This window comes from Mustela erminea, chromosome 6, assembly GCF_009829155.1.
Source record: "Mustela erminea isolate mMusErm1 chromosome 6, mMusErm1.Pri, whole genome shotgun sequence".
Lineage (NCBI taxonomy): Eukaryota > Metazoa > Chordata > Mammalia > Carnivora > Mustelidae > Mustela > Mustela erminea.
Window position 1 is genome coordinate 118,976,199 of NC_045619.1, and position 21,571 is coordinate 118,997,769.

A 21,571-nucleotide genomic window follows, 5' to 3' on the forward strand; every position below is an offset into this window, starting at 1 on the left:
TGGGATTGAGCCCCGTATCGGGCTCTCTGCTCAGAAGAGAGCCTGCTTCTCCCTCTCCCACTCCCCCTGCTCTGTTCCCCCCCTTCTCTGTCAAACAAACAAAATCTTAAAAGAAAAGAAAATAGGAAAACCGTAGTTACTTCTTGTCAAACCAAAAAAAAAGAAAGACATAATTGCCTACATTTACAAAAGAAGCAAATAATAAGGAGGAAGAAGAGTTATTTAGGGTAAAATAACCAGGAATTATAACTAAGATTCATGGGAATAAAATATTGGCATTGTGTGGCAGATATGACTTGTGGCCACAAACTATTTCTCCATTCTTCCTTAGTAAAAAATATATATAAATAATCCCGATTTTATAACGGCAGCAATGAACTCAACAAAAAGATGTTCTTTCCCAAACTCCCTTGCAGCTAGGTTTGGCATGGGATTAAGTTCTGATCGATAATCTGTAAGCAGAGTGTGGGGGAAGGGTAAGTAGAAGAGAAAGGGGAAAGGCTGCCCTAAAGCGGTGGGCTCTGTTTTCCATGCCTTGTCCCTTCTGCAATAAGGAGCTCCAGAGTCAACTTGGACCATGAGATAAGAATGGAGCAAGTCCCTGATGTAAATAAAGCAAAAAGATGAGAACTCAGTACTTAATAATTTTGTGGAGATGCTGTATTTATTCTGGACTGGCTCTCTCTGGACTTCTTTTACATGACAGAAGCAACTCGTGTGTGTTTATTGTTGTTTGTTTTTATTGTTGTTGTTACGGTTACATTCAGCTCTATCAAAAACCTGAGACGGACAATTGGAGAAAATAAATCAACTGCGGGATCCAGGACTCCAAGGCCCTCCCTTGCCACTCCAGGTGTGGAACCTGCAAGAGCCGCACGGGCCTCACTCAGGGGCTTGCTAGAAAAGCAGTCTCGGGCCCCACCCAGGCCTCCTGAATCAAAAGCCAAACTTTAACAAGATTCATGGGTGACCTGTGGGTATGGTTTAAAAAGTTTCAGTGGCGAAGGAAAAAATGAAACAAGATGGGATCGGGAGGGAGACAAACCACAAGAGACTCTTAATCTCACGAAACAAACTGAGGGTTGCTGGGGGGTGAGAGGGGGAAGGAGAAGATGGTTGGGTTATGGACATGGGGAGGGTATGTGCTATGGTGAGTGCTATGAAGTGTGTAAGCCTGATGATTCTCAGACCTGTACCCCGGGGCAAATAATACATTGTATGTTAATAAAAATAATTTTTTTAAAAGTTTCAGTGGCAGTAACAGAGTGAAAGCTCTATGAAAATCCAAACCAAACCTCACGGATTTGAATGAACTGCTGGGCAGTGCTCTTATGACCTAGATTTCTATCCTGAGGAAAAACAACAACAACAACAACAACACTGAGAAAATATGACCTGATTTTGAGGTCAGACATCAAACATACTATGTTCAAATGTTAAGTTCCTCAACAGGTTCAAAATGCACTAAAAGAAAACAAACACAAAGGTTATAAAAAAAATAAGAAAAACAATTAAACTAAATATGGACTTCTAAAGATATAATTTGTAATAAACTAGAGTGCTTTACACACAATGATCAAGCTTCTCAAATCCAGAAACAATAACCCTTTCGGTCATTTATTATACCAAAGCTTTTTTATTCTAATTTTTATGTTACTAACCACCAATTGTCTGATAAGTTCGGTAACATCTCAACTGCCTAACTAAAAATTAATTTACCTCCATAGCATTTAAATGGGAAAATTGTACTTTCAGTGTACACATTCAATCTGGAAATTTTCTCCTCCACTCCCCAAAAGGACTCCCAATCAGCAAATGTAATTCTCTACATGAACAAGATGTTTTGAATCAATGAAGTTCAGTTAATTTCCAAATAATTTTTCTATAGCAGTATTTTAAATAAAATGTATATTTAAAAAATTACTGGATCTTAACTGTACTGCTGATGAGTTTCACAATCCTATCCAACCCTGTAACCACCACCCCAATCAAGGTACAAGGCATTCCTATCCCCCTAGAAAGTCCCCTTGAGCTGCTCTGCAAGCCTTTCCCACCTCTGCCTCCTCACCCGAGGCAGCCACTTGTGGGGGTGGGGGTTCTCACCCTGATGGGGCCAGAAAATGGAGCCAAGAACGAATCTACAATTTAAGGCAGATAAAATAGCATTAAGAACCGTAGAGCTTTTTCTTGCCTGCAGGTGCTCTTACCATGTTTTAATCTTCAAAAAACGCTTGTCTAATGTGTGGTAGCAAGGAATACAGAACACCTTGAGCTTAGTTTAGTCAATAGTGTGAGCGCTGATACAATTTGCTAAAACACAGGGTCTCCTTAAGTGGATTCTTGATCTGTTTTAAGTAGGTATAAATAGGTTTTAAATAGGTATTCCTTCTTTGGGAAAATCCTAATTTCAAATAGTGCCTCCTGCCCTCCCATATCAGATGCCAAAAAGAGCCAGAACATAGAGTGATTTGCAGTTGAAAGTATAAAGTTTACTTCTTAAAACCTTTGATTATGCCATGTTATTGTTTTGGATTGAAGGTGGGAGTCACGTAGACAAAACATTGTCTCTTTTTTCCTAAACCAATATATTTAATTAAAAATTAGTGCACAGAGAGGGGCCTCTGAGCACTGTCTTCCGTCTTTGAATCGACTTACTCCATCAATTTCTCAGTACTTCACATTTCTCGATTTTAAGGACATGGATAAAGACAATATATGTGATCCTTACAAAAATAATGAGAAAGGCACTGTTAGGTTTGGGTACACTGCAAATGTAAGACACCACTAATAATCAGCAGTTTTCATTGTAAATCCAAGTAATCAATTCTTGGTTGTTTTTTTTCTTAAAGCAAAAATAATGAGACCACATACAGTGCAACTCCCAGTTACTCTTAACCAACAAGTCATTTTCCTGGAGAGTCACTGTGTCTTTCATTAATGGCGCACCAGCATTGGAGGGTCAGAGCTCTGTTTTGGGGTCGGCTGCTGCATACTTGGGTGCCAATTCAGTGATGAGATTCACGTAGTCGGTTTTCTCCGCACAGGCTCTGCACTCCTCTCCCCAGTTGTGCAATATCTGTTTCAGCTCTGCTACTCTCATCTTTGACAGGTCCACTGATGCCAGGTCCAATTTCTTTTCTAAACAACGAAAAGGGAAAGCACCATTTTAAAAAAACAAAAAACAAAAACAAAAACAAAAAAACCTGTGAAACACTTAGAAAGGCCAGTGGTGTTACTTATCTTGGTGCCAACTACCTTGTGTTCCAAAGTGGGGAACAGTTCCAATTTCTATGGAAACCAAGACATACCTAAGAAAAATGTGTTATGTACAAAGCTATTGGGATCATTAGTGTTCTATTCAATTTGCTTTCCATGGAATTATACTTGCTTCAAAACAGGAGCCTGGGTAGCTTTACAGGATTTTGTGACCACTCCATGGTTTCTCAAGACCGTAATGACTAAAATGACTGCACTGCATCTTAATTGCTGCTCCTAAGATACAGAGAAGAGTATTGATAAATGGCAGTGCCTGGGGATGGCCTTGAGCGTGGCCAGCTGAAAGCCCTAGATTGTAATTAACTAGAAAGTAATGGTTCGAGTTCTGTAAGAACACATGTCTGCATTAAAACAGATGGGCATACCTATTACGAGGCCCTTTGGAGCTTTTAAATAACAAATGTAAAGACACCAAAAACATGAATGAAATTAAGAGCATTCTCATTGGTCCTTAATTGTGTGGGATCTCTGCCTGAACTCACCTGATCCTCTGTCCCTACTGGGATTACAAAATCATCACAGCATTCATTGGTAGTCCTTTGGGATATATCCACTTCTCTAATGCTAGCGCTTTGGTGCCAGCCAATCTGGCTCCTAACCTTCTTGCCAATAACACTTGTTATTAACATCCAACTCCTCTAGAAAGATTACTGTTTCCATTTACTATCTGCAGACAATGTAGAGAATGCAGCTACTTCTCCATCCTTGACCCCAGAAACAGGAAAAACAAACAAAGTTCATCTATAACATACTCATGATTGTAATTTCCCTGTCAGAAAGGGGAAATTCTTTTTGTTCCCCCACCCGCAGGACCAGTTGTGTGTTTGAACATGGATACAACATTGAAGTTTGCTTATTTAATAATGAGTGGCAGCCCAGGACTTTTGCAGCTTGATTTCTCTCGAGGAGCCCTTTCCTTTTTTCCCCTGAATGATAGAACACAGCATTTAAAAGTCTCTTAACAGGAGCCGGGGTTGCTCAGTGGTTTAAAGCCTCTGCCTTCAGCTCAGGTCATGATCCTGGAGTCCTAGGATCAAGCCCCACATCAAGCTCTCTGCTCCATGAGGAACCTGCTTCCTCCTCTCTCTCTCCCTGCTTCTCTGCCTACTTGTAATCTCTGCCTGTCAAATAAATAAATAAAATCCTTAAAAAAAAACAAAAAGTCTCTTAACAACCATAGCATGGTCATCAAGTGACTTATCAAAAACTTCCAGTACGTGTGCTCAAATCTAAAAGTTGGATTTTATACTTAGGAATAAATGTAACCAAGGAAGTGAACGATCTATATACTGAAAACCACCAGACTTTGATGAAATAAACTGAAGAGATCACAAATGGAAAAGTATCCTGTGTTCGTGGACTGGAAGATTAATACTGCTAAAACGCCCACCCTACCTGAAGCCATCTACAGCTTTAATGCAATCCCCATCAAAACTCCAATGGCATTTTCACCAAAAAAAAAAAAAAAAAAAAAGAGAGAGAGAAAGAAAGAAAAAATAACCCCAATTTGTATGGAACCACTAAAGACCCTGAATAGAGGGGCGCCTGGATGGCTCAGTGGGTTAAAGCCTCTGCCTTCAGCTCAGATCCCAGGGTCCTGGGATCGAGCCCCAAATCGGGCTCTCTGCTCAGCGGGGAGCCTACTTCCCCCTCTCTCTCTGCCTGCCTCTCTGCCTACTTGTGATCTCTGTCTGTCAAATAAATAAATAAAATCTTAAAAAAAAAAAAAAAAAAAGACCTGAATAGCCAAAGCAATCCTCAGAAAGAACAAAGCTGGAAGCATTGCACTTCCTGATTTCAAACTGTACTACAAAGCTATAATAAAACAGTGTGGTACTGACATAAAAACACACACATATACTAATGGGGTAGAATCAAAAGCCCAGAAATTAACCCTTGCATATAAGGTCAACTAATATTTGACAAAGGTACACAGAATATACAATGGGGAAAAAATAGTCTCTTCAATAAGTGGTGTTTGGAAAACTGGATAATCACATGCAGAAAAAATAAAACTGGACCCCTATCTTATATTGCTTAGGAAAATTAACTTGAAATGGATTAAAAGTTAAACATAAAACCCGAAATCATAAAAATTCAAGAAGAAGACAAAGGGAAAGGCTCCTTGACGTTGGTCCTGGTAATGATTTTTTGGATATGACACCAAAGCACAACAAAACCAAAAACAAATAAACGGGGCTATATCAAACTAAAAAGTTTCTTCACAACACAGAAGCCATCAACAAAATAAATGGCAAGTTATGGGATGTGAGAAAGTATTTGAAACTTATATATCTAATAGGAGGTTGATATCCAAAATATATAAAGAACTCATACAACCCAATAGCAAAAATATCTCAAACAATCTGACTAAAAAAAATAGGGAGAGGAACTGAATAGATATCCTCACAAAGAAGACATACAAATGGCCAACCTTGATGAGGTACTCAGCCTCACTAATCATAAGGGAAATGCAAAACAGCCTTACAATGAAGTATCACCTCACATTTCTTAGAATGGCTGTCATCAAAAACTTAAGAGATAACAAGCGTTGGAAACAATTTAGAAAAAAATCACTCTTGCTGGCAGTGTAAGTTATTACAGCCACTATGGAAAAGAGTATGGAAGCTCTTTTAAAAATTAAAAGTAGAACTACCAAATGATCTAGCAGTCCCACTTCTGGGTATATATTGAAAGGAAATGAAAATAGGATATCAAAGAGATACCTGCATTTCCATGTTCACTGCAGCATTATTCACAATAGGCAAGATATGAAAACAACCTAAGTATCTAGCAACAGATGAATGGACAAAGATGTGATGTTTGTGTGTGTGCACATGTGTGTGTGACACACATGTATACACACACAATGGAATGTTATTAAGCTATGAAAAAGGAAATCTTGCCACTTGCAACAAGAAGAATGGACCAAGTGAAATAAGTCAGAGAAAGGTAAATACTGTATGATAACACTTATACATGGAATCTAAAAAAGCCAAACTAATAGAAACAGAGCATAGGATGGTGTTATCAGGGGCTGGTGGATAGAGAAATTAAGAAGATGTTGGCAAAAGGGTACAAACTTCCAGTTACAAAACAAGTTCTGGGAATTTAATGTACGCTCTGGTAGTTATGGTTAATACTGTATTATATACTTGAATATTCCTATGAGAGTAGATCTTAAATGTTCTCATCACAGAAACGATATGGTAATTATAAAACATGATGGAGGTGTTAACCAACACAATGGTGGTAATATTGCAATAGATAAGTGTATCAAGCCAACATGTCATACACCTTAAACTTACACAATGTTTTATGTCAATTATATCTTAATAAATCTGGAAAAAATAAAAGTTATATTTTAAGCCCTTTTTGTTATTTGGACAGTCAGCTACACCCTGTGCTCAGGGGACCCTTTAATTTTTATGGTGATTTCCATCCTTTAAAAAAAATAGATGTAGCAAAAACATACTTTCAGGTCAAAAACCAAATGACACCTTCCTAATTGAAAACATAATCTATCTCTACACTTACTTTGTTTGTTAATTTCATGGCTGACTTAGCAAAATACCTTTAAACATAGATGCTTTGATAGCTCAAATTATTAATATCCCACCAGTCGAAGACCCTGTTCAATCTCAACTTTACTGCCAACCATAAGCAGGGAAGGAGAATTTAGAACTATTGGTCTATTCAAGATATATGCTTAAAGGAAAAAAAAAAAACCACTTTCTTGCAAGTGTCAGTAGTGTCTTTGAGTTTTTTCTAGAGAACTTGGCATCTGGCTTTAATTTTAAAACAGGAAAAACTCTGTAACCCAAAAACTGTAAGGAAAACGTTGATCCCAAAATTAAAACTGGTTCATGGCTCCCCAAGGGCCTCTAGTGGCCAGCATTGCCAAAACATTAGTAACTCCACATTTCTTTTCAATAATACCTGAATAATTTTTCTATTATTCAAGATCCAAGTAGGATCCCTTGTATATAGCAGATGTTATTCCAAATACATCTGTCAAATAAAAGAATCAAGACAGGTTTGTTCCTTTTATGAATATTGTTTATATAAACTCAATGATTCCTGCCTCTACTTCACTGCTTGGAAGCCAATAAAAACAGATGCTTTCCCCATAATCACTACCTTGGAGATTAGGGCCTGCCCTTGGGAAATTAAGAAATAGATTTGTCTTGGTATCTTCTGACTTTAAACCTATTTAAAGCCAGCTTTGTTACTATGGTGCATAGGCATATTACACAGCTATGTTGGAAAATAAGACTAAAATAATTCAGAGTTGGGTGCTAATTACTTAAGTAGTTTATAATGCTACAGTGTGTCTGTAACATAAAACAATGACCTAAGCAAAAGAAATGAGTCTTTCCTGGTAAAATCTCAGGTATTAAGGACAGGCTAAGGGAGGGATGTCCCAGGCTTTCCACCCACCTCTTCAGTCTACCCAAAAGACTGGCCCAGATGCAAATCATCTGTACTATATAGGAATAGATCTATATCGGTGAAATTCATAAGGCCAAGGATAATGGTTTAAATAGGACAGCTCCTCCCTTTCTTCACTGTTTATTTTAGGCACCCTCGATAAACTTACTTCATCAAGCAAAACCTGACTTGATGTGAATAACCTATTTTCTAAATTTTAAAACTGGCAGGATGGTAGACAAATCTAGGGGAAAAAGGTATAGTCCATCTTTAAAACTTCAAAGTCCCAGCATCGCCTTTGAATAGATGCAACTTTTGTCTTAATAGGTCACCAAGACCTAAATCACCATGAATAGCTGCTCCCTTTACATTTGGAATTTTTCCTTGACATACATTGTCGACATTGCCTTGGTGATTTAAGAGTTTAAATGTGGCTATCTGGGTTGGAAGATTTACCAAAAGCTGATTGTGTCAGTATTCATTTCTCTTCCCCCAGAGGAGCTCAGATGGTATGAGGCACCAGTCAGCAGCCCCGGAACCTACTGGTGAGTGGAGATTTTCTTCCCTTCTGACACCAACATTTTAGAAACAGGGACCTCAGTTTAGAGAATTGACAATGCTCTGGACATATTGGAAAAATACATCTGTCTCCATTTTACCGTATTTCAGTTCACAGATCTGGCTGTCCATCTTCTTGAGCTTCTCGCAAATCTTTGCCGCGGGCATGTGCACACTCATCGGGCGAGCGACCTCACTGAGGATCTTCGTGGCTGCGTCCTTGGTTGCACCTAGATAATAGCACTGAAGGAGTACAAAGGGAATTTAGTGTCCTGGGTGATGAAAAAACGTAGTTAGTATAGTTTGGAAAAGTGAGAAAGAGGTTAACCTAATTTTCATGGCCCAGCTATTAAATTTTAACTCCTGCTGACTAAGACACCAGGAAACAAATTGTTCCATCCCCGTGATCATGTTAATTAGAAGCGCCCTACACTTCACAAGATGCTCAAAGACTATTAAGAGCCAACACTTGCTAAGTGTTTTCTCTGTGCCAGGCACTGCTCTCGGAGCTTTAAAGGTCTTAACTTACTGAACTCTCCCAACAGTCCTGTGAAGTAAGTACTGTAATTAGCCCCATTTTACACCCAAGTCAACCAAAGGTCACCAGTTGGTCAGCAGAAGAGATGGAATTTAAAAATCTAGTATTTTGGCTCTAGAGTCCGTGTCCTTCTCCATCATGCTATGCTGTCTTTCCAGCTGCCTAGCTGAGGCAATTTACACTTAAAAATAGGAAACTTTGTGGCACAAATGAATGTTGAGATGCACAAATGCAGATTTAACTGACAAACTGAACATCGAAATTTTAGGCAGAATGAATTGGCCGGCAATTATCTGTAGTGAATTAAAACACTATATTGAGGGGCGCCTGGGTGGCTCAGTGGGTTAAAGCCTCTGCCTTCGGCTCAGGTCATGATCCCAGGGTCCTGGGATCGAGCCCTGCATGGGGCTCTCTGCTTAGCAGGGAGCCTGCTTCCTCTTCCCTCTCTCTCTGCCTGCCTCTCTGCCTACTTGTGATCTCTATCTGTCAAATAAATAAAATCTTTAAAATAAATAAAATCTTTAAAAAAACCCCACTATATTGAAAAGTCATCTTTGTAAACCCAGGAAACACTATTATAAGAGAACATAAATACTTCATTAGTTATGTAGAAATGACTTGATAAAAATGTTTTGACAGGTTTGACTAATAGTCTTGGTAACAAATAGAGAGTCTACCCACACTTAACCCAGGACAGAAAATGCTCATTAGGAATCTGTGTAACTTTACTTAAAACATGGAATTGCTTGTCTATTCAGAAAGCAAAATGAATCCAGATATATTCTAAATGAAAATACATCGGACTACATTTCACTGGAAGATCAATTTCTGCTTGCTATCTGCAATGAACATGCTTGAGGCAAGCATTTGAACAGGAGAACATTAAGACAAAGATGAGAAATGAAACTATTAACAAGTTCTTCAAGCATAAGGGGAAAATGAACAGGGAAAATTTACCATACCAAGCGGTTTTCTTTTCCTTTGACATCCAAGCAAAAGCGGACCAATTCCTTTTCTATGGTGTCCAGGGAAAAGTTGACTCCTCTGGCTATCAAGGAATTATAGAATCGGTTCAAGAATTCTTTACAAACTAAAAGGATCAAAGAAATCGTGTAGTTAGGTACAGTATAACCCGGACCACAATGTGTATGCCCCACTCCCCAAGTAAAAAAGTTAAATATGATTCAACACATTGTGACAATGAATTCAAATTATAAGTAAGAATGGTTTGGGGTCTATAGCAATTTGCTTAGTGGGTCCTGAATAATATGAATTTATCAAATCAACCAATCAATCAACCTTTGGAACCAAGTTGAACCTGAAATGAAAATTCTCCTATAAAAGTTAATCTTAAAAAAGAATATACCTTTATATAGGATTCAATGCTTGGGAAAGCTTTGTTTAAAGCACAGAGAAAAACCTGAATACATATCTTAAATGAAACCCCTTGATAGTCTGCCTATGTCTGTATGTTCTATCATCACAAACTTAAGTGAAACTCCAAATTTGAATAATCATATTCAATCCCAGCATCCAGAGTCAGAAAAGAGGCAAAGGAGCTATGAAGTGGTTCAGGCAATAACCAGAGTCAGCATTTGTTGGGTGCTTACAGGTACTGGCACCATTCTAATGTATGTTATTAACTCATTCAAGTCTCAGAACAAAGTGATGCTGTAGACGCTTACCATCCTTATTTTACAGATGAGGTAACTGAGTCAAAGAGAGTCCAGTTAACTTTCCTAATAAGTGCTGGAGAGGGAATTAGATCCCTGGCCATCTGACCCTGGCCCTACACACTTATCCATTAGGTACTTCTGCAGTAGGAGGATTCTGCTTTCCCATGTTGCTTTCCCAGATGGGGCAAGTGTGCGGAAGAAGGAACTGGAGACCAAAAATTTAAACTGGAACACAGTGGCACTAGTATTAGAGAGAGAATTCTAGAGAAACATACAAGGAAGAGTGGAGAGTGCTCTGGCCCTTGGTTCTATCCCTACTCTTGATTTATGGTATTAACTAAAACCACGTAATGCGCTCCCATCCCCAATGTTCAAGTGTCTTATCGGTTTGTCTGGTAAATGAGGCAAGGTCTAGTGATAACCCTAATACACAAACTAGACACCTGCTGTAGTTTAAACTGTGTTCATCTGATTAAAATAGTTTATTTAATAAACATTTATTGGGCACTTCCTATGCATATAACACCTTAGGAGATACTACTAACAGATAAACTTCAGGAAGGAGGCAAGATCCAGAAAGGAGAATCAGGTTGCAAGAAGTAATGTGAGAAGAAAAAATTGCAAGTGGGAGAAAATCTAAATCCAAGATAACTGTGTAAACAATAATAATAAACATGTAGGGGTATAAGCATAAGGTAAAAACCAAAAAACAAGACAATCCTAAAACATAAGGTGGGAAATATAGGAGAATTCACTTGAAACTTCCTAAGATCCTTTATCATCCAGAAGAGAGTGGAGAAACATTATTGTTAAGTTATAATAATTTTTAGCCAATTATGAACATTGATTTAAAAAAAAGGAGGCATACCTAGAGAGAGAATAGAGACTCTAAAATCATAAGAAAACACCATAAGAAAGCTTTATTTCAATAAATTTGAAAACAGCATAGACAACATCACAGAAAAGCTTAACAAAAATAACTTACATAGAAATAAGAACCTGAACAGAGCTAAACCATTTTAAAAAATTGAAGCAGTAATTAAAAATCCACCAGGGAAAAAAAGAAAACCACTACCAGAACTATTTTATATAAACTGTCACAGAGACAAGGATAGCAAAGGAAAAGAAAGAAAGGAAAGAAAAGCTCCCGAACTTTAATGAGATTGGCCAGACCTTGACATCAAAACCAGGCAAGGACAATATGAGACAAAAATTATTGGCCAATTTCACGTTTTGAAAATAAAATGCACATTAAAAAATTATAATCAAAAAAGAATCACATCAGTGACCAAGATGATTTAAAATCAGAATAGCTATTAATGCAATTTATCATACGATCATCTCAGTAGATGTATACATATTTAATAAAATCAAATTTCTGTTCATGATTAAAGCAAGCATCCATATGCACACACTTAGCAAACTCAGACTAGAAAAGAACTGCATTGACTTAATAAAGGATATCTAAGAAAGCTCTACAGCAAATGTCTGACATTAGCAGTAAAATGATCCTTTGTCACCGCTTATATTCAATACAGAACTGGATGTGTTAGCTAATAGAACAAATGTTTATTAGAAAGGAAAAAGTGTGGCTCAGTAGGTTTAGCCTCCAAATCTTGATTTCGGGTTCAGGTCATGATCTCAAGGTTGTGAGATCAAGCCCCACATCAGGCTCCAGGGAGCCTGCTTAAAATTCTCTCCCTCTCCCTTTGCCCTTCCCAACCCCAGCTCACACTCACTCTCTCCATCTCAAAAAACAAAACAAAACAAAACAAAATGGGAAGGAAAAAGCAAAATTTTTATCATTTGCAGATTATATGATTGTCTAGGTAGAAAAACATTCTTAATAAGGAGAGCATTATGCAAAATTGCAGACTATCAGATTAATACAAAGAAAAAATGAGGAAACTGCAAATTTAAAATAAGAAATCATAGGTGCCTCGTTAGCGCAGTAGGTAGCGCTCAGTCTCATAAAATAAGAAATCATTTACAGTCATGACAAAAATTCTAGTATAACCAGGAATAAATTTAATGAAATATATCAAGACTTTGGAAGAAAAAATTACAAAACTTGATCAAAAGACCTTAAAGTAGACCTCAGAAATGAAAAGATAAACTATGTTCATGGATGGGAAGTTTTAATATTATGGATAATTATTTTTAAATAAACTTATAGATTTAATGTTACTCCAGGGGCACCTAGATGGCTCAGTTGGTTAAGCTCTGCCATGATCTCAGATCATGATCCTGGGCTCCCTGCTCAGTGGAGAGTCAGCTTCTCCCCTGGCCTCTCCTCCTGCCTTGTGCTCAATCTCTCTCTGTCTCAAATAAATAATGTGATTCTAATCAAAATTCAAATAGGGCTTTTATAGATTTTACAACCTGATCCAAAAATACATATGAAGAAACAAGAGCAAATGAAAGCCAAGAAATGTTTGAAGAAGAACGAAAAAAAGAAAAAGGAGTTTGAGGAATAGACATTATCAGATATCAAGATTTGGTTCTGGAGCATTGAAAACACTGTGGGAATGGCACAGAATAGACCAGGAGAATTAGTCTAGAAACAAATGCACAAATAGAGTCTAAAAACAAATGCACAAATCTAGAGGAGGTTGGTAAAGGATAGAAGTGATGCTAAAAATCAATGGAGGATAAAAATTTAGTAGGCAATAAGTGGTATTAAGACAACTTAACCACAGAAAGAGATAATCTTAGATCTCTATCTAAAACTAATGCAAACATAAATCCCAGGTGAAGATTTATATGGGAAGACCATCACTACTAAATTTTTAGAATAAAACCCAGGAAAGCATCTTTATGATGTCAGGATAGAGAAAAAAGATTTCGTAAAGAAGGCCTGGGTGGCTCAGTGGGTTAAGCCACTGCCTTCGGCTCAGGTCATGATCTCAGGGTCCTGAGATTGAGTCCCGCATTGGGCTCTCTGCTCAGCAGGGAGCCTGCTTCCCTCTCTCTCTCTCTCTCTCTGCCTGCCTCTCCATCTAGTTGTGATTTCTCTCTGTCAAATAAATAAATAAAATCTTTGAAAAAAAAAAAGAAGGTACAAAATACAGATCATATATTTGATTACAGCAAAATTAAACACTTTTATAATGCCAAAGAAATCATAAACAAAAGATAAGACAAGCCGTAGACTGGAGGAAGATATTTACAACTTATATAACTGACTAAAGATTAATATCTAGAATACATGAGAAATTGCTGTGGTCATACCCTTCGGTCCAATCATTACCAATTATCATAATCTCTCTATAATTTCAGTTGAAATCCCATTGTTTGACCATCACCTCCTATCTCTCCAGCTCACATCCTCTAACACCCAACGGTCCAATTCTCCCAACCCCACCAGGTTGTACAATCCATTGATTTTCTCACCTTTTAACCAAGCTTCCTTGTCCAGTTTAGATTCCATGTTCTACACTATCGTCACTTCTTTGCATAAACTCAACTTTCTTGCATCTTCCTCCCTTGTTGTATGCACCTGGAAAAACCCTAACCCTAATTAAAGCCAACTCCCCACCCAGTTTGTACCTATACTCGCTGAGCACAACTGGAGGAAGTAACACAGTGGGGCTCACTGGTCTCACTTCAAATTCATGGCCACGAATTTCCAGTGAGCTATCAGGGCTGCTTGACAACCCTACTCCTTTCACCATACTCCCACTATATCCATCTTCCCAAATGACAATTGCAAAACTGCTCTCTCCTCAAACCTAGTCTAACACCTTCCCCTCATTCTCACTCTCACCTCATGACCCTGCATCCTATTTCTCCAAGGAGAAAAAAGCAACAGGAGAGAATTTTCCCCTGGTCCCGCCACCTTTATCTACCACACCTGTACCTGCATGTTCTTCCTTTATTCTATGAATGAACTTTGACAACCCTTGCACTTGCTAAGTAGAGCCTATCAACTCCCTACTCCTCCACTTCTACGCTCTCCCTCCTGTCTCGTTCCCCATTAGCCTGCAACATGCATGTGTTACTTCTCACATCTTAGAAGCAATAGAAAGATCTCTCAAGACCACATTCTGCCCCCCCACCACCAAATATGACCCCATTTCCCCATTCCTTTTCAAGAAAAAAAAAAAAAAACTCAAAGAATTTTTATGCTGTGGTTTCTAATCTCCCTCCTCTTCCTCTCCCTCACTCCCCCACACCTAATTTAAAGCCAGTGAGTTATAAAAGTTTTGTTGTGAAAAACAGAGTCCTTTGCCTCCTCTTGTTACTTGATTATTTGTTTCTTTTGTCTACTTCCTTATTTTGTCCTGCATGATAGTCATTTGAAATGTATTTGTGGAGATTATTTGAAGCCTAAAATAATGATGCCTTATTTCCATAAAGGATTTGTGTCTGTATGTATCAGGCTTAGGAGCTACTAGCCAGGGAATACTTTAAACTAAATTGAGAGCTTGATATTATCTTGGACCCCTGATGTGAAATTTAGCTGCAAATCCAAGTGAGGACATCTTGTGGTTATAGTCGCTCAGAAATGTATTTATTCCTTTCTTCTATTCTGTACAGTGTCAAGGAAATTTTCCTTAGAGACCTCTGTGTGTAGGGATGGGTTAAGTTTATTGCTCATTCAACCATGCTCTCAGGGAGTATTTGGGATTTGGGAATCCCAGATTAACAAAGAAGAGTGTCCTAGTAGACTCCCTACTTAAAACAAGTCTTTGGCTTTGCCTTCCATCTCCCTCACACAGAAGATCATCTTTACTTTGGCCAGTGTCATCTGGGCAAAAATGAGTGTAAATTCAGTTTACCATTCAGGATTGCTCCTTCCCCTTCCAATTTTGGACCAATAAATTTTTCTATCTTGTCAGCTCTAGGTTCCTTTATGATGTTTTCATATCTTCTTCAGCAGCATTAGGATTTCTTGATCAGAGGATTGCTATAATCTGACCCACTAAGTTCCCAACATCCTAACCAGATTCTTTGAAAATGAAAGTCAGATTACGCTACTTCATCTGCTCAACAGCCTCCTGTGACTTTCCATATCACTCAGAGTCTAATGCAGTCTCTAGATTGTCCCAAAGTCCCTGATGACCTGACTCTTCACTGCCTCTCATGCTTCAGTCTCTGTCACCTCTCCCACTTAAGCTACATTGCTCTGTCTTCACTGAGGAACCTAGACTGGATGTGACATATGTATTTTTTAGCTGAATAAAAGAGCTTCTGCATATCTGTAAGAAAACCGCAGTCCAACAGGGAAAAGTTAAGTTGAAAACACATATAATGGATCACCCAGAGATTCTTGCTCTATGACCTAGAGAAATCATTACCCATGTGCTCCAGTTTATGTAACTATGTAAAGTTCTTCCCACTTCTCCAAGAAAGAATAGTACATTAAACTGTATTTCCCTCAGAAAGTAGAATTCTGTAGTGAATTAAAACACTATATTGAGGGGCGCCTGGGTGGCTCAGTGGTTAAGCCGCTGCCTTCGGCTCAGGTCATGATCTCAGGGCCCTGGGATCGAGCCCTGCCTCTGGCTCTTTGCTCATCAGGGAGCCTGCTTCCTCCTCTCTCTCTCTCTCTCTCTCTGCCTGCCTCTCTGCCTACTTGTGATCTTTGTCTGTCAAATAAATAAAGTATTTTTAAAAAGAGCAAACCAAATGCTGGTAAGAAATATTCTGAAGGAACTAGGCCGTGGAATTACCTGGCTCTTCTTAAAAAAAACAAAAACAAAACAAAACAAAAAAAAACTACATCTGTAGTTATCAATGTACATAAGTGCCCTAATATCATGTTGAATGAAAAGGTTGCAAATGAATATGTACAATGTACAATTATATAGAACTAAGATCAAAAAAATACATAGGTTATTTGTGATACACACATTTATAGTAAGAGTTCTTTAAAAATGGAAAAGAAGGGGCAACTGGGTGGCTCAGTGGGTTAAGCCTCTGGCTTCAGCTCAGGTCATGATCTCAGGGTTCTGGGATCAAGCCCTACATTGGGCTCTCTGCTCAGCAGGGAGCCTGCTTTCCCCTCTCTCTCTGCCTGCCTCTCTGCCTACTAGTGATCTCTCTCTCTCTGTCAATTAAATAAATAAAACCTTTAAAAATGGAAAAGAATGGGGCGCCTGGGTGGCTCAGTGGCTTAAGGCCTCTGCTTTCAGCTCAGGTCATGATCTCAGGGTCCTGGGATCGAGCCCCACATCGGGCTCTCTGCTCAGTGGAGAGCCTGCTTCCCTCTCTCTCTGTCTGCCTCTCTACCTACTTGTGATCTCTGTCTGTCAAATAAATAAATAAAATCTTTAAAAAAAAAAATGGAAAAGAAGAACACATTAACTTTAGAACAGACATTTCTCCTGGAAAGGGAGAGAAAACAGTGGCTGCAAGTGTGTTATTTTATTTTTTAAAGAGAGAATGGTAGCAAAAATAGCAAAATATTAACAATGAATCTAGATGCTAGGTATAGGTCATATAAAAAATTTTCCTGTTTGAAGTCCTAATTGATGTTAAAAACTCACCACAATATCTTTGACTGTCACAGAAATCCCCGATAAGCTCAAAATATTTGGTAATTGTTAGGTCCGCGATCAAAGGAGCAAGACTGATAGAAAACGAAGGTCAAGCAAAGCTTTATTTGGAGCCAAGCATCGAGAATCAAACCAACGGGTCAGGGCCGCCTCTTACAGAGAGGGCGACCACCCCCAGCCTCACAGAATAACTTTTATAGAGCAAAGGCCATGTGGTTGAGCCTGGCCACACACAGGTGGCCAATGAGATTGCAACACACAGAGAAAGCTGCACAGTCATGCTGGGTCACACACGGGTGGTCAATTGAATTATAATTTACCGATAGTAGATATTTGAACTAGCCTATCACCTTGGTCAGAATTGGCGCCCAAAAAGCAGAACCCACACTCCTTGGTAGCTAGGGAGATAGTATGTGCACTCCACTGATTGGATGTCTCCACTTGGCCTGACCCACCCTTGTATCTGCGCTCTGTTCCCTGGGACTGGTCAACCATATTTTACTAGTTTCCCAAACTTGTTTGAAGTAAGTCCGGGTGCAGGGGGCGGGGTGGGTGTCAGTTTAAGTTTTACTGCATAAACAGCAAAATGGCTGTTCAAAGGAGATGGAGCCACTCTGGCTAAATAGGCCCTTACAGTAATGTTAATGAAATTGAATTTAAAAGTTTAAGGTGAAATCACGGATCAATTAAGCAATTATTAGCCAAAGCCTGAAAGGGGAAAATAGTATTTGGGAAATATAAGAATGCCACCTGCAGGAAAAGAGCTACAAGTTTTTCAAAAAGATAATGATAAATGCTTAAAATTAGGTTAGTGGAATAATTAAAATGGCAATGGGCTAGTTCCATCCACAACTTCTAAAACTGCAGTTCCCACATTATCTGCTTGATTTTGGAGGAAAAATTTTAAAAAGACACCAATCGTGGGGATACAGGGACTAGGGGAGAACTGCTACGTAAGAATAGAACACAAGTTATAAGAGTTAGGAGTTAAAGAGTAGCCAGAACTTCTTGAATAATTTGTATACTACTTCATCTTCTGATTTTTTAAAAATATTTCCTTAAATAATTTAGTCCCCAACACTATACTCAGAAAGCAGTATAAGCAGTAATTCAGTGATTAGGCTCTGAAGCCAGACTTTCTGGGTCGCAATGCCAGCTTTACTGATTACTACCTGTGTGATTTTGGGCCTTTCACTGTTGAATCATCTGAAAGTCTAACTCTAAAGTTAGACTTAAACACAGGGCTTTGTTTAAGATTTTCTCTTTTTTTCTTCTTCTTTCTCTCTAGTAATTCATTCTTGACAATTTCTTCAATCTTCTTAGTTACTAATTGTTTCATCAGCTGTATCTCATCTGCCTGCTTAATCCCGTTAATTTCTATTTGTAGTCATTTAATCCTGGTTCTTTTCCAATATGGTTGGACATTTTTAAGAGTCTTTGCCCTTTATATTTTCATTCCCTTCCTTATTTCTTAGAACATAATAAATGTATTTTCTATTTCTGTGCCCTGGTAATTCCAGTACCTGAAGCTTTCCACTAGTCTCTGCCACCAGTCTCAACTGGCTGTCACTTATGGTGCCCGGCTTCCCCATGGATGCAAGACTTTTCTGAATGTAACCTTTATTTCTTAGACCTTAACCGTGAGAACTATTTGCAGGCTGGGCTAAAGGTGGATTCCTACAGTAAGATCACCATTTGCTGATGCCTAAAACCCCTTTAAACTAAAATTTCAGTTTGAGATTCTTGGGACAATCCAGGTTGTGTGCATTTGGGCCTCAATGCATATGTGGACTATCTTGTGATCAGGAGTTATCTGGAGACAGTTTGGTTTTCCCTTTCGGTACAAAATTCAAATACCACTATTGCTTTCAGTCTCTAAAGACAGGGATAGAGTTGTGGTTATTTCCAGGTCACGGAGGTCTAGCTCTTTAGGGTTTCAAATTAATTGGGGGAAGACCTCATATTACACTCCTAACTTGGGAAGGTCCTGAGCTTTGTGTTTATTCTTTTTTTTTACCAAAGCCATGAAAATCTAAATTCAGATTGCTTGAGTAACAAGTGCCCTCAAGGCAAAAGCTACCTTTTACCTGTTTCGGTCCACTATCACCTTGATTTTTGGCCTCTGGTTGTGCCTTACTAACTTACTCTTAAAATTATTTTTAGGAGTGCCTGGGTTGCTCATTGGTTGAGCATGACACTTGATTTTGGCTTAGGTGATGATCTCAGGTGTCCTAAGATGGAACCCTGAGGCGGGCTCCTCACTCAGGGGAGAGTTTGCTTGTCTCCCTGGGCCCCTCCGCCACCCCTCCCAAGCACACGCACCCACACACACTCTCTCAAATAAATAAATAAATCTTTAAAAAATATTTTTACATTTTTATTTTATCCAGTGTTTTTAGCTGTTTTCAGCTAGAGGACCAGTCATGTAGTCTTTTAGCGCTCCAAGTTCCATTCTTTCCTAATGCTATTAATAGGAACAGAGTATTAAATACAACAGCCCGTCATTTGTGTTTTTAATAAATATTCATTGAGCAATTAGTAAGTACCAGGCAGTGTTCTAGGCTGTTGAGAAACAAAGTCCATTCCCTCAAGGATTACATGTTAGGAAATAAATAAAAGTATCTTATGGCTGTGAAGAAAAAGAAACACGATAATGGGGGTAGAAAGGGACAAGGTAAATAGTATTATTCTAAAAGGAGTGGTCCAGGAAAACCTCTTGGATAAAGTGGTATTTGAGCAGAAACCTTAAGAAAGGGAGAAGACTGTAAGTGGACTACTTGGGGGTAGAACTCTTGAGCAGAAACCTTAAGAAAGGGAGAAGACTGTAAGTGGACTACTTGGGGGTAGAACTCTCAAGGCAAAGGGAAGAAATGCAAAGGCTCTAATCCAGAAGTCCAAAAACAGGGTAATGGGAGCAGAGTGAGCAAGAGGAGGGAAGACAGTAAAAAATGAAACACACAATAATTACAATATGCTGTAATAGATCTAGGCAAGATGGCATAAGCTTCACATTTAATGTGAAGCTTATGCCATCTTGATTTAATGAATTGAGGGGCTCTGGCTTTTCTGAACTGTTTTCAGGTAGACACTCCAGAAATTAAATTACTAATGAGTAATCAAATCTATTGTTTATGTCTCACAAGTTCTGCTTTAAATGCATAGATGCAGTTGTAAGATTCTTTAACTTAGAGGAACAAATATAACTATAGAAAGTTTAAAAATGATATCATGTAGATATTTCAAATTTCTGGAGAGAAGTTTAATTATTGCAGGGCTGGTAGAAAACTGGACTCCAATTCTTAACACTTCATCAAGTTATTATACAAACTACACTCATCCAATTATTCAATGTGTACTGTGAATCTACAATTTCCTGTTAAGCAGGGATAGAGTCCCAAGGTCACATAAGGGTGAGAAGGATATACACTTACATAAATTATTTTGGTCTATGAAAAATGGTTGTTACAGCAGTCCAGGAGGAAGGGGCTAGCATAGCCAATTTTCTTCTTTAACCTTGGTAACAGCCCTCTGAAGTAGGTACTATCACGCTGATTTTGTAAGGAAGGGGCATGGGGGCTCAGAGCACAAGGGTTGGTGGAACCTAGCCCCACGTGTTTTGATTTCAAGTGCATAGCTCAGGTTCTGCGAACAGAAAAGGAATCATTCCCGGATATTCCTCCAAAGGAGTTAATGTACTCCTTTGTAAAGCAACTTTACTCTGTAAATCCTAACAAACGTTACTTTCGTTCTCCGGTTTAAACCACCTCAACTCAATTACAGACAACTTGTTTTATTTTTCTTTTGGGAGTCAAACGAATTTAAATTTGAAAGACCTCGCCTGGGCTGGGAGGGGCCAGACTCGCCCATTCACAGTAGCAGCAGAGATGGAGCGCTAGGGTCCTCCGAAGCTAGTCGCGTCTACACAACATCTAATCCAAATCCAAACTCCCCGGCTTTTATCACAGCCGTTTAATAGTGCAAGACGGCCTCAAGGTGTCACTGGACGCGGATCGAAATTCCCAGGCTAGGCAGAAGGCGGTGGGAAACCAGGGACGGGGGCCTGCATTTCCTGAGTTAAATATTATTTATAGCCAGCGCCGGGAGAAGCCAAAGCCGACAACAGCTGCGCTGCAGCGCGGTGCCACGGCCATGCAAGCGGGTCTCACACCGCTCACCTTCACAGTCGGCCCCTGGCCGTTCCCCGGCCTCCTGGCCCATCGCCGTCCTCGGGTTAGACACCCAAAGTCCGGCACAAAAGGCTACCACCGCGGCTGGGCCCATGCACCACATGATGAGCCAGCCGCTCCAGACGCCTGCCACCCGCGTCCACCAAAACAGCCAACGCAGCTATCGCCCGGGGCTGTTACAGGACGCGGAGGGGCAGACCTAGGGGTTAGCGGGCGGCGGAATCTGCCGGGAGTTGCTGGGCCAAATGACGCAATTCAATCACGAGTTTCCATTGGCTTTCACGTAAGGAACTAGGAGGGGGCGGAACCAAGACATCCCTTCCAGTCCCTTCCCGACTGGCGCATGCGCAAGATCGCACACGCGCTGCGATTCTGGCAGGGCTGGGGTGGGAGGACGCAGTAAAG

At 39.3% G+C, this 21,571-nt stretch overlaps 1 protein-coding gene across 1 annotated transcript; it reads right to left on the reverse strand.

The window, feature by feature from the left end:
• Positions 1-1,199: 1,199 nt before the first annotated feature.
• On the reverse strand, positions 1,200-21,393 carry CDNF (cerebral dopamine neurotrophic factor). The gene is made up of 4 exons (XM_032345696.1): positions 21,155-21,393; positions 9,766-9,893; positions 8,367-8,508; positions 1,200-3,138 (listed from the first exon to the last, which is right to left on the reverse strand). Exons 1-4 carry the CDS (start codon positions 21,267-21,269, stop codon positions 2,960-2,962), a joined length of 564 nt encoding a protein of 187 aa, XP_032201587.1. The 5' UTR covers positions 21,270-21,393; the 3' UTR covers positions 1,200-2,959.
• Positions 21,394-21,571: the final 178 nt, after the last annotated feature.

Bases quoted from the DNA above. Each gene is read 5' to 3' on its own strand.
- CDNF (XM_032345696.1), bottom strand. From the start codon at position 21,269: ATGTGGTGCATGGGCCCAGCCGCGGTGGTAGCCTTTTGTGCCGGACTT. The intron at 9,894-21,154 runs GTGAGCGGTGTG...TGATCCTTTTAG, and splicing joins GCCAGGGGCCGACTGTGAAG to TTTGTAAAGAATTCTTGAAC. The intron at 3,139-8,366 runs GTAAAATGGAGA...TTCGTTGTTTAG, and splicing joins GATCTGTGAACTGAAATACG to AAAAGAAATTGGACCTGGCA.